The following is a 13089-nucleotide window of genomic DNA, read 5'->3' as shown; positions in this document are numbered from 1 at the left end:
CCATCCATCCATCCATCCATCCATCCATCATCCATCTGTTCATCCGTCCGTCTGTTCATCCATCCATCCATACATCCATCCATCCATCCATCCATCCATCTGTTCATCCATCCATCTGTCCTTTAATATGTTCATCCATCCATCCATCCATCCATCCATCCATCCATCCATCCATCCATCCATCTGTTCATCCATCCATCCATCCGTCTGTCTCTCCATCTTGTCCTTCATTTATTTTCTCGTTCCTCTTCCTCAGTGTTCATGAACAGAACTGAACCCAGAGAAAGTTCTTCTGTTTTCCAGCTTCATTCTGGGTCACATTCTGCTGCTCTGGGATCCTAAATGTTTTACGGTTTGAAGGGATAAATCGTCTGGATCTCCTCCCAGAGTGGCGACCCCAGGTGACCTCCACCAGCAGCCATCTGGCAGCATCCTGATCAGCTGACCAAACCTCCTCACCTCCACAGGTTCATCACCTGTCCGGTTGGATCTCATAGATCTGGATGTTTCAACCTGATGCTGCATCAGAGGAGAGCAGAGAACAAACTCAACCTGAGGGAGTTCAGAGTCTGATCTATGATCTCATCAGGAAATCCACTTTGACCTGTAAGCAGCCAGGTCAGGTGGCAGGTGAGGGGGCGTGGCTTAGAAAGGTAAGCTCTTTAGTGATCTGAACACTGTGGCCTATCAGTGACCTTTAACCTGTCCACTCAGTAGGGCTGACATCAGGATGCAGAACCGTCTCTACAGCAGACAGAACCAGCAACAATCAGTTCACTGCAAAAACACAAAATCTCACCAAGTCTCTTTAGTCTACTTTCTAATATCTTATTAATCTTAAAATAAACAAAACTAACTTACAAGTAACTTTTCATCAAAACATAGAAGCTTGTTTTCAGTCAGTAACTCCTTAAGAAGACGAGGTCTAAATGGTCATCCCAGTCTCTCTTCTCTGTGCTCGCTGTGAAGCCATAGCGATAGCTGGAAAAACTACTACTAACCCTGCACACACCACGAACTCTAACTAACACACTTATAGTCTAAAAAACCCAGTAAAAGCCACAGCATCGCTGCGCCCTAATCTCTTGCAGTATCCAAACCCCGCCCCCTCCACCCCTCATCCTCTCTGCGTGTCTCCGTTCTACCTAGCAACAGACCGTCAGCACATTTTCATTGGTTGTTTCGAAATGTGGTACATTTAGACCCCACAAAATAAGACGGAAATGATTGATCTTATTTCTGGCTTCTTTTTTTTTTTTTTTTGAAGTAAATAACCACAAAACCAATATAAAAACAGCACTTTTATAAAGTTTGAAGTCCGCGCTGTCCAACAGAGTTGAAATGAAAACTCTGTATGCCGTTCGTGTTATTACGAAGCCTTATAAATGCGTCACTTGCTTGTACGCTTCACAGCGGGCAGCGACTGCATGATCATGAAATGAGACAAAATCTGAAGTTGGTTGCAGAAACTCTGTCGCTCAGGCTCCACTGTCATTTGCATCCAGCTCTGATTGCAGTGTTACAACGTTCACTCTAACATTACTGACGTTCACTCTAACATTACTGACGTTCACTGTAACCTCGGCTCTCTGCTCGAGGTAAATTACATGTGTTTGTGTTGGATGTGCAGGGAGGGGCGGATGGGTGCGGCGCATCTCTCTGCAGCTATTAATAACCATCACAGCCTTTCTGACAACCCAGATCAGGCTGTTTATCAGACTCCCTTATTAATTTGGTTTGCTCCAATAAACTTAAAATGTATGCTGCAATAAAAACCTCTTACATTTCTTTAATAATAATTTCTAATAACATTTCAAAACAAAGCTGGTCCGGCAGCTAATGTTAAATTAAAAACACAACCATCATCTAAAATATTAATGATCCTGCTTTATATAAAGGTTCTCAATCCTTTGATCACATTTTAATTACTGCACATTTTAATAAAGCTCTGTTTCAGTTGTTATTTCTGCGCTCAGCTCCGACAGCCAGAAATAACCTAAAAATAGTTTAAAAGTAATCAGATCCATTAATAGGACAAAATGTGTCAAACAGGTGACGTAATCAGTTCATGTTTCACCCCACAGTGATTAAGCTCTGATTTCTCCCTCATGTGTAGAAAGTTCTCCCTCGTTCTTCTTCTCCTGGTTTGATAAATCACTCATCTTCCTCCACCTCGTCTTCTAGAAAGCGTTCCCTGCGTGAGGCTCCGCCCCCTTCCCTCCCTCCTGGTCCGTCCAGCCGCCCCGTCAGTCTGGGTCCAGACCGTTTCTGTAGCTGAAGGAAAGATGTCGCTCCGCAGCCTGCTGGCTCTGCTGGGACTCCTCATCCTCTGCAAAGGTAAGAAACTCCACCAGCTCCCTGACAGACTTGCTGCAGCTTCCATCCTTCAGGCTGATCTCCCATCGACTCAGCAGGAAAACAACAAACTGCTGATAAAAGTGGAGCATGAAGAAGGAAGGCTTAGCAGGAACAGATTATTCACAGGCGTCTCCATCTGTCAGGAATCAGACGGTCTGTTTGTGTCTGGACCCCTGCTGACCTCTGACCCCAGCCTCATTATTCAACAGGCAGCTGTAATCAGCGGCTGGCGCCATGAAGGTGCAGGTGGTGACGGGATGAGGCGTTTTTTTATAGCAGCTTGATCCTATTGAGGCCACCGTCTCACTTATATGTGCTACTTGTAGAGCAGGAAACGCCACCTGAGGCTCAGCGGTTCGCAAAACATTCGTCTCATTTAGAGCAGCAAATAATTCAGTAAACCCAGAGAAGATGGTGCAGCTGTTCACCTGCAGCTGCTGATGGCCGAGGCAGGGAACGAGGGTCACTGAGGACAGCGAGCTGTTCGGACAGGATCCGATTCGCCTGCTCAGGTTGGGACTGACGCAACAATCAGTTTAATCATGTTACACCTGAAAGTCAACAAACCGCCGAGCCAAGTGCTCAGTTACCATGGTAACTTGGTTTAGCCATACACGTCAACTACGAATATACACAAGTCAACATTATTTATGGAGAACATAAATAACCCTAACAAAGTGCTTCACAAGACACCAAATACAGTTAGTTATGAGAGTACAATCACTGTTATTATGAGTCAAAAGCAACTCTAAACTGATGGGTTTTAAGTCTGGACTTAAAGGAACTCAGTGTTTCAGCTGCTTTACAGTTTTCTGGAGGTTTGTTCCAGATTTGTGGCGCATAGAAGCTGAATGCTGCTTCTCCATGTTTGGTTCTGGTTCTTGGGATGTAGAGCAGAACCAGAGGACCTGAGAGGTCTGGAAGGTTGGCACAACAGCAGCAGATCTTTAAACCACTCAGTTATTTATAAACTAATAATAGTAGTTTAAAGTATTTTCTCTCAGTGGAAGGACTTTAGAACTGGGTGATGTTTTCTGTCTTCCTGTTTTAGTGAGAACAACAGCAACGTTCTGGATCAGCTGCAGCTGGAGGATGGATTTTTTTAGGCAGACGCTGTTGCAGTAATGAAAGAAAAGATAAACGCATGGATGAGTTTCTCTAGATCTGAGACATCAGTCCTCTGATCCCGGAAACGTTCTTCAGCTGATAGAAGGCTGACTTTGTGACCGCCTTTATGTGACTATGAAGGTTCATAGTCACATAAAGGACCTGAAGGTTCAGGTCAGAGTTCAGCCTGATCTCTAGTTTCCAGCTGTAATAACTGAAGCTGTGTGTTGGCTCTAGGTCTATAGCTCTAGATCTATAACTCTAGATCGCTCCTTTTAGGTCCAACTATAAAAACTTCGTTTTGTTTCTTCTCAGCTGGAGAAACTTTTGGCTCACCCACACATTTATCTGTTCTCAGCATCTGCTATTTCAGTGTTTGATGCATTCATAATGTTCCCAAACTGATTATGTTTTATGCTGATTGCGTGTGACACAAACCATCAAAGGTAAAAATAATCAACTTTTTACTACAACTTTAACTCTGTAAAACTAGGTTATAAGCAGCCGCCATATTGGATTTTAGGTTTGGTGTGAACACTTCAGGGTTTTCTCCAGTTTGTTTGATTTCAACTCAACGGTTGGAAGTTCAAACATCCAGTTATTAAACAAATGCTTCAGTTGGCAACAATTCAAATGGATGAAAAGTTGGAACTCGCACATCGTGATCTAAGTTCCAACATGTCTTATCTTTGCTGAAAATATCAAATAAAATTAATTAAAATTCTACATCCATCCATTTTCTAACACCCTTGTCCCTCAGTGGGGTCAGGAGGTGCTGGTGCCTCTCCAGCTAACGTTCCAGGTGAGAGGCGGGGTCACCTGGACAGGCCGCCAGTCAGTCGCAGGGCAACACAGGACACACAACCATGCACACACACACACTCACACCTAGGGGCAATTTGGAGAGGCCAATTAACCTGACAGTCATGTTTTTGGACTGTGGGAGGAAACCGGAATCGAACCCAGATCCTTCTTGTTGCAAGGCAACAGCTGTACCAACTTCACCACTGTGCAGCCCAATTAAAATCCTCATTCCTAATAAACAAATGTCAAAGTATAAGTCGGTGTTAAAACCCCAGATGGTTTGGTTTCCTACGCACCAAATGACAGGAATTAAAAAATGTCCAAGTCAGAAAGAAATGAAACTTTGACTCTTCTGCATGTCTATTGGTAAAACAAAACAATAACAAATGGATATTTCTGTTTCAAACACTAAAGAGTCGAATGTTTCACAGAGATTCAGTCAGAATTTCAAATAAACACCTTACTGCAGCAGCCATGTTGGATTTGAGGTCACGTAGTTTCATCTTCTTTATCTTTATTTCTATTTGGTTTATTTTTGTTAAACATTAAACTTGGAACATGGCATTGCAGTTCCCTGGTGTGCAGACAGAGGGCAGCATCAGCATTCAAACACATTTCTCCAGCTTAACTTTTTCTCCTGCTTTTTAACTAAACATGAAGCAGAGACTTCTCCTGCTGTTTTAACCCTTTGGGTGGCTGATCAGCTGTTTCTAATGTAGCTGCTGATATATTTGACATCCTGACATAATACTGTTATTTCCACAATATTTCCTAATATTGTACAGTTTTTTTAATCTCTCTGTGTTTGATTGAAAGTTAAAGCCAGCAGACGTTGTTTAATGTTGGCGCCACATTGATCCTCTCAGGAAGAACATTCTGTGGTGATCGGATCAGAGATGCGATCCGCTGGGGCTCCCAGGTTTCCCTGATCACTAAACAGATAACGCCCTGATCCGATTAGCCTGAAAGTAATTCCTCATCTACAGGAAGGCTTTAATATTTGTTTCCTTTGCAGTTTTTATCCAAGTTAGTGTATTTTAAGCTTTAATGCCATCTGAGGCATCCATMCATCCATTTTCTTTCACCCTTGTCCCTCAGTGGGGTCAGTGCCTCTCCAGCTAACGTTCCGGGCGAGAGGCGGGGTCACCCTGGACAGGTCGCCAGTCTGTCGCAGGGCAACACAGAGACACACAGGACACACAACCATGCACACACACTCTCACACCTAGGGGCAATTTGGAAAGGCCAGTTAACCTGACAGTCATGTTTTTGGACTGTGGGAGGAAACCGGAGTACCTGGAGAAAACCCACCATGCACAGGGAGAACATGGAGACTCCATGCAGAAAGACCGGGGCCGGGAATCGAACCCAGAACCCTCTTGCTGCAAGGCAACAGCTCTACCAACTGCGCCACTGTGCAGCCCTCATCTGCGGCATAAAAACAGAAATGTCCTGATTTAAATCTTCTGGGATGATGAAGTGACATTAGATTAGGAGGCTTCAGATTCTTAAAATAGGCTGAATATTTATCCTGATTATCACTGAAACAGCAAAGACTTGATCCCTTTAATCACCGTCTGATCTTTTATCTCTGCACATTTTTAACTGGATCCAAGATTCAATAGGAAAAACAATCAATTTAGGACATTTAGGAGGTTGGAAATGTTTTTATTATTACTCAACATACTTCATATGTTTTAATGGGATTTATTTTAAATTCCCACAGTTTCGATCTTTATTATTGTGCACAATCATGCCTTTGTTTCTTCGTTTAAATGTATCATTTAGTATGAAGAAGTCACTGATAGTTAATAAATTAAACTAAAATGTTGAATTTTTATTTTTAAACTTGTTTTAAAAAAATGTAATAAAATTTTATAAAATTTTTCATGTAACCACTTGAGTGGTTACATGAAAAATCTGGAGAATGTACCAATTTTTTAAATAAATTGTCAGAATAATCAATAAATTCATCAATTACTAAAATAAATACATATAAATACAAAAAAGTGAATAATATTTTCCAAACAGAGCAACAGGTAGTGGAATTATTCTTCATCTTTTTTTAGAGCAGACTCAGATGTGGCTCTAATTCTCATTTGACCCCTGACCTCCATGGTGTCCGTCCAGGTGAGTCCGGTAACGAGGAGCCCTGCGATGACTTCACGGACCTGGACCTGTCCCACTGCTTCATGGGGACCAGCCTGTACGTCCGCCTGCTGCTCTACACGCGCTCCAACCCGGACTGCGGCCGTGAGGTCGCCCACCACCGCCTGTCCTCCCAGCCGCTCCTGGACCTGCGGCGCCCCACCGCCTTCGTCATCCACGGCTACCGGCCCACCGGGGCGCCGCCCATCTGGATCAACCACATCGTGCGCCTGCTGGCCGAGCAGGAGGACATGAACGTCATCGTGGTGGACTGGAACCGAGGAGCGGCCAACCTAAACTACTTCACCGCCGTGTCCTACACCAGGGAGGCGGCGCTCAACCTGACGGGCTTCATCAGAACCATGGAGGTGAGGCGGGGTCACATTCTGTTAACACAGAGAGCGAGAGGTTCTGGACCGGGATGCTTTCAGCTCAGATTCTGACAAGGAGATCCAGAAAATGTTTTTGTTGTTTTAAACTCTGATAAAAAACAGACAAATCTATAAACATTAGCTTCATTCACACAGCAGGTGAAAACGGCCCAAATCTGACTTTTTCATGGCTGTATGAGTAACGCAAACCAGATATTTTCACCCCTAATAATTTCATCTAATCTGTTTTTCTTCCACATGTGAAACTAAATCAGATTGTTTTCAAAGTGTCTGAACCGTCATGTCACCTTTTATTTCACGTCATTGATGTGAGAGACCTTAATAAATCTGCACTAGAAGAAGCCAGACGCTGTAATCAGGATGTAAACAATATCTGAAAATTATGATTATGCAATCATGAAGCAGTCTGAGTCAGTGAACGCATCACTGTCTTAATGACCCCACATTAAATCACACTGCAGCTGAAGCTTCGCTCCACGAGTTTAATCAGTAGAATAAAACTTGATTTAACCTGATTAGCTCTCTCGCCTGTCAGCTCCTGATGTTGCTTGAACGTATCGCTGCAGGAGGAAGGCGCCTCTCTGAGCTCCATCCATCTCATCGGCGTCAGCCTGGGAGCTCACCTGGCCGGGTTTGTTGGAGCGAACCTGAAGGGAGCGATCGGCCGCATCACAGGTAAAACTGTTAGCATCCAACCAGAGAAGCTAACGGCTCAACGCCGAGAGGAAAGACTTTTATTCAGTCTGTCCATGAAAATGACCTGCAGTCACAAATACTCAGCATTTATCTGTCTACTTCTGTAGTATTTACAATAATAAACAATACTTAGCAAAAATGTTTATATGCTTTTCATATTTATTCACGTTACATATTTTAATCTATTTATTGAGATTTTATCTAACAATCCAACACAAAGTTATTTCAAATGAACTTTTCATTTTCGTTACCCCACCTCTTTACTCGGATGCCACTAAATAAAATGTAGTGTGATGACCTCACAGGTCTTCCTTGTCTCATTGGCCTGAATCTCTTCTATAGACTGGCTGACGTCAGTGTGTGTGCTGCAGGTTTGGACCCAGCCGGGCCGATGTTCACCACCGCCACCCCGGAGGAGCGGCTGGACCCGTCGGACGCCATGTTTGTGGACGTTCTGCACACCGACATGAACTGTGAGAATCACACACTGACCTGAACGATTGGTGGAAACGGAGCTGAGGTTTCATTTGGTCCTGACACAAAAACTCCAAAGCTGTTAATCAATCCCATCATTTTGTTTCTAACTGATTAAACTTAGAGCTAAAGTACCGATTCTAATGTTTATAACTATGGCTGCACCGATTGCAGTTTTCTGATTACTGATCTTTGGCCAATTTTGATTTTGGCTAATATTGACTTTTTTTTTTCTGAAATGTTGCTAAATTTATCAAGAAAATCACTAAGTTGGCAACAGTGAGGTGATTATTATTACCTGTAAACATTCAGACATGACCTGATGGTCAAACTCCTCACTGCAGATCAGAACAGCTGATGATCTTTACACCTTTTCTGAGGTAGATAAGATCAGCTTAACCTGTAAGAACCGCCCGATCACCGATCTCTCAAAGTTAAGGAAATCAGCACTGATAAATCAGCTGGCCGATAAATTGGAGCTCCCTTATATATAAACAGTTTGCATATTAATTGATACCTGAATATTTGATCAGTTTTCCTCCTGGCAGCGTTCGGGCTCCGAGGAGCTCACGGCCACATTGATTTCTATGCCAACGGTGGAATCGACCAACCAGGATGCCCCAAAACCATCTTCTCAGGTAAAACCCTCTGGCTCCGCCCCCACAGGCTCACACAGGTATCATTACCCCTCACCTGCTCGGCTCCTCCTCCTCGTCCTCCTGCAGGTAAATCGTACTTTGTGTGCGACCACCAGCGCTCCGTGTTCTTGTTCCTGTGCGCCCTGAACCGGACCTGCCGGCTCACCGGATACCCCTGCTCCTCCTACAGCCGCTTCCTGGATGGACAGTGTCTGCAGTGTGACGCCTTCAAGCCGGCTTCCTGTCCTGTGCTCGGTACGCACACACACACACACACACACACACACACACACACACACACACACACACACACACACACACACACACACACACACACACAGAAAACACCTCACCTTCTATCTAAACCAGGGGAGTCCAAAGTGTGGCTCATGGGCCATTTGTGCCTCTTGGAATAATTTTTGTGGCCTCCTGCCTAATGTGTATATTTATGAGTTTATTCTCGTACAAGTTTGTTTTCATAATTTTACTAGTTTATTCTCGTCATTTTATTCTTTTTTTTGTTTCTAGCATGACCCTAACATGATGTCATAAACATCCAGGGACTTTTTACTCAAATAGAAACTTGTTTAAACTTTATTAATGGAGGGTTTTTGTGGAGAGTTCTCATTTTTGTTGCTGGAAATGGACAAAAACATTTTCCAGACCAAATAAACTGAAAAATAAATTACCCTAAAAGTTAGAAAACTCTTATTAAGCTTTAGCAGAAGGATACTTTTCTTCATGTGTGTTGTTAAAATTAAGAAAAATTGAAAAAATTAAAAAAATATTAACTTAATGACAAAAAATAAATATTTTTAGTGTGATTCTCTTGTAGAAATGTAATTTATTACATTAAATCCCAGGTAAAACTGTTATAATTTGATTCCTGGTTTGTGCCTGCAGGCTACAACATCAGCCAGTGGAGAGACAGTCTGGTGAAGATGGGACAGACCAAAGTCTTCTTCAGCACCACGGCCGCCCTGCCCTACCAGAGTGAGTCCTGCTAAGGTTTTCACTCCCCAACCTGGACCTGCAGTAAATACATCCTGTAATACTCTGTGTGTCCTGTGGGGGCAGAGCTGAGCTACAGAGTGGACATGGTGACCTGGAACCAGTACCTGCGCTGGGGGGTCGTCTACATCCGCCTGCACAGCGGCAGGAACTTCACAGAGGCCCGGATAGACCAGTGAGTCCGACTCCTGACTGGTACAACACCAGGCTGGAAAAGTCCTGATCCAGATCGCCTGGTTCTGGTCCGGACTAGTCTGGACCAGAACTTCTTCAGGATTCCTGAAAGTATTTCTAAGGTTTTAGCAGCTGTAACTCAGGTATCTTCAAATATTTGTTGCAAGTGGCAATTCTGTGGGCAGCAAAGGTCTCCAGTAGCAGTCAGTCTCCCAACAGATACATAAAGACCTCTGACTGAAGACAGCTGTTACCCAGCTCTGCTAATCCACCTCATTTGCTCTTGCTGCTCCATTTTTAATCTATATCAGGCCGTTTAAAAGCAAATTTTAAAAATGATACTTGGAATAAGTTGGTATTAAAACTAGCGCCAGGACTTTTGATTAATTACTTGGGTAGATTTCAACACGTTAACATTTTTAACCCAATTAATCACTTTTTTTTTTTAACATATAGAAGTCCCGAAGACGGATTAGTTTGTTTCTGGTACACCCATAAATCTGACGTGCAAGTGACATCCGCTAACAGCAGCGATGGAGGCGCGGGTTAATTTCTGCCTCTGAACGATCTGACTGGACACCTAGTCAAGCTAAAATAGCACCTCAATGCTAACATAGCAGCTAATGCTACATGTTAGCATGGACAGACCAGAGTCACGAATGATCAGAATCAGTGGATTGAAAAATACTTTGAAACGATCTGACGGTTAAAGAACAGATTAAAAACTACGAATATATTTGGTGTTCAGCTCATGTCCAGTTTAGCAGAAAAAAAGAGTTTTTATTCTGAAAATGTTGCTAATTTTATCTATATAAATATGTTTACAGACCCTGCAAATGAACTGTATTACTTTTTAACTGAGTTTCTGATTTAGTTTAGATATCTGCAGTTTTTGTGATTTAGTTTAAATATTTCAGGTTTTTGTGATTTAGTTTAGATATGTGCAGTTTTTGTGATTTAGTTTAGATATCTGCAGTTTTTGTGATTTAGTTTGAATATTTCAGGTTTTTGTGATTTAGTTTAAATATTTCCGGTTTGTGGCAGTAAGCTGCAGCGGCTGGAGCAGTACACCTCCACTCGGCTGCTGGCCCAGTTCGACGAGGATCTGCAGAACGTCCAGAAGATCTCCATGAGGATCAACACCGGGAACATCATCGGCCCTCGCTACAAGATCAGGCTGCTGAGGATTCGCTTCACTCCGCTGGAGCGACCCGACAGGTCAGAGGTCACCACACTCATCATCTAAATTGATGGTTTTAAACCTTTTATGGTTTATTTTTGGACTTGTGACTCAGTTCTCTCAGTTTCCCTCCTTGTTTCAAACTGTTTTTACATCATTCTGATTGTTTTGTGCCTTAAATTTAAAACCAGTAAATTAACCAATCAGATTTCAACTCCAGTAACAGATAAAAGTACAAGACTCCTCAAATAGATAATCAATAAAACAACAAAGAATGGATTATGATGTTATTTTACAACTTTATTCACGTTTTATCACAATTTTATTTTGGAGTTTTTACAACTATTCTGGCATTAATATGACTTTATTCTGATATTATTATGACTTTTTCTGGTATTACTAATGAAGTCATATAACTAACAATGTGGTATGAATAAAGTCGCACCATAATATGACTTTATTCTGGTATTATTATATTTTATTCTGGAATTATTGTGACTATTTTCATAACATTATGACTTTGCTCTTGTAATAAACAAATACATTCTTATCCAGGCCCTAATACTCAGTCATATCCTAAGCTTAGCTTTATTTTTGTTTGGAGAATCAGAAAACATTTAATTAAAATAAACTCTAGAGCTTATAAAAAATAAATTATGCATATAGGACTGAAGGTTATTGATTCAAACTAAGATCTTTGGGGGATCTCTCTAAGTTCTTAATCAGTTCCCGTCTTTGTGTTCGAGAGGAAAACTTTGTTTTTCTGTCGTTTCGCCGCCATCAGGCCGGTGATGTGCCGCTTCGACATCATCATGGAGGAAAACACGGAGGTGGCGTTCAGACCCCTGCCCTGCGACTCTCGCCTCTGACGTTTCCATGGAAACCAACCCGACTGAAACCCGGGTCGGACTCGGCTCTGACTGGTGACCTGCCGCCGCTGTCGGTCGCCCCTGGCAACCAGAACCAGGAAGTGGACGGTTGATGCTGAGGACAGATTAGAACCAGAGCTGAAACTCTGGATTATTAATCCAATCGGCTTCAGTTACTCTGTGGCTGCAGAGGCTCGTTTAATAAACAGGTCCGTTATAGACATAGCTGCTAAACAGACAACTACACATTCATTACTTTAATGCAGTCTGTTCATTGACTGCATGTTACCTTTTAAAGGAGCCTTGATAATTATCTCTGAAGCCGTTTTTTGGCGACTGGCTGCTGTTTTGCTCAGGTATAAACACACAGAAACTTAATAAACTCAGCAAAGAACCAGTTTGAACTGGATCTTTAGTTAGCAGCAGCTCATCACAAAGACAAAAACTATGATTTTTCATGTTATTTTAGGAAAGAAGATAATTTGCAGTTCATTTTTAGCTTGATCCACCCTTACTATTGACCTGCCTGCTGTAAAATCAAACACTCTTCAGTGTGGAAGGAATGGTGTGCATAAACAAATCAAATGAAACACAAAAGCAGCAGGAAGTTTAAACTGTTCATTCACGCAGAGAACTGATGAACGTTCCACTGCTTTTCATTTCATATTTACAGTTTTACATGTTTCCTGTTTGACGTAACAAGGACTTTTTGCCAATTTGATAAAATACCAAAGATGCAGAAATTTATTTTTATAGTGCATTACTTATCTATCTTCACTTTTACAGTCTGAACAGTCTGATCTCATGATCTGCTAAATGTCTTAACTCTTCCTGTCCAGATTATGAGAATATTTGAAGCCATGTTGCTTTTTATTTGTAGAAACTTCAGATCAGCCTCAGGATTGTAAAAACACATTTCGTCTGTCTGTGCCTTTTTTTTCAGCAGCTGTGACTATTTTTAATCTGCGGCTCCTTTTAAAGATCCATCTGAAGATGCTAACATTTCTCCTGCAGTGATGTGAGAAATCCTACCAGGATGTTATTAGAAGTGAATGTGACACACTGAGCAGCAGATTCTCTTCTGTATGATTCATAGAAAATATCAGCTTTTTTGTGCATTATTTTCACACTGTGTCAAAAAATACAATAAAAACCAATGAATCAATGTCTGATTTGATCTTATTGGTTGAAGAATTAAAGTTGGATGTTTGTATCTAACCACAAAGGTGGCGGAGCTT

At 42.1% G+C, this 13089-nt stretch overlaps 1 protein-coding gene across 1 annotated transcript; it reads left to right on the top strand.

The window, feature by feature from the left end:
* The first annotated feature begins 203 nt into the window (after positions 1-203).
* On the top strand, positions 204-13016 carry lipib (lipase, member Ib). The gene is made up of 11 exons (XM_008396873.2): positions 204-653; positions 2185-2337; positions 6400-6785; positions 7376-7484; positions 7877-7978; positions 8528-8617; positions 8705-8872; positions 9521-9610; positions 9695-9803; positions 10847-11020; positions 11767-13016. The coding sequence occupies exons 2-11, from the start codon at positions 2286-2288 to the stop codon at positions 11849-11851; spliced, it is 1365 nt and encodes a 454-aa protein (XP_008395095.1). The 5' UTR covers positions 204-653; positions 2185-2285; the 3' UTR covers positions 11852-13016.
* Positions 13017-13089: the final 73 nt, after the last annotated feature.

This window comes from Poecilia reticulata, linkage group LG20, assembly GCF_000633615.1.
Source record: "Poecilia reticulata strain Guanapo linkage group LG20, Guppy_female_1.0+MT, whole genome shotgun sequence".
In the NCBI taxonomy this organism is placed as follows: Eukaryota; Metazoa; Chordata; class Actinopteri; order Cyprinodontiformes; family Poeciliidae; genus Poecilia; species Poecilia reticulata.
This window is presented reverse-complemented; position numbering and strand designations above follow the sequence as displayed.

What these genes read in the sequence shown, in the direction of transcription:
- lipib (XM_008396873.2), top strand. Translation starts at nt 2,286, where the DNA reads ATGTCGCTCCGCAGCCTGCTGGCTCTGCTGGGACTCCTCATCCTCTGC. An exon ending in GCTTCATCAGAACCATGGAG is followed by an intron (nt 6,786 to 7,375) that starts GTGAGGCGGGGT and finishes GTATCGCTGCAG; the next exon opens with GAGGAAGGCGCCTCTCTGAG. An exon ending in ACAGAGGCCCGGATAGACCA is followed by an intron (nt 9,804 to 10,846) that starts GTGAGTCCGACT and finishes GGTTTGTGGCAG; the next exon opens with TAAGCTGCAGCGGCTGGAGC.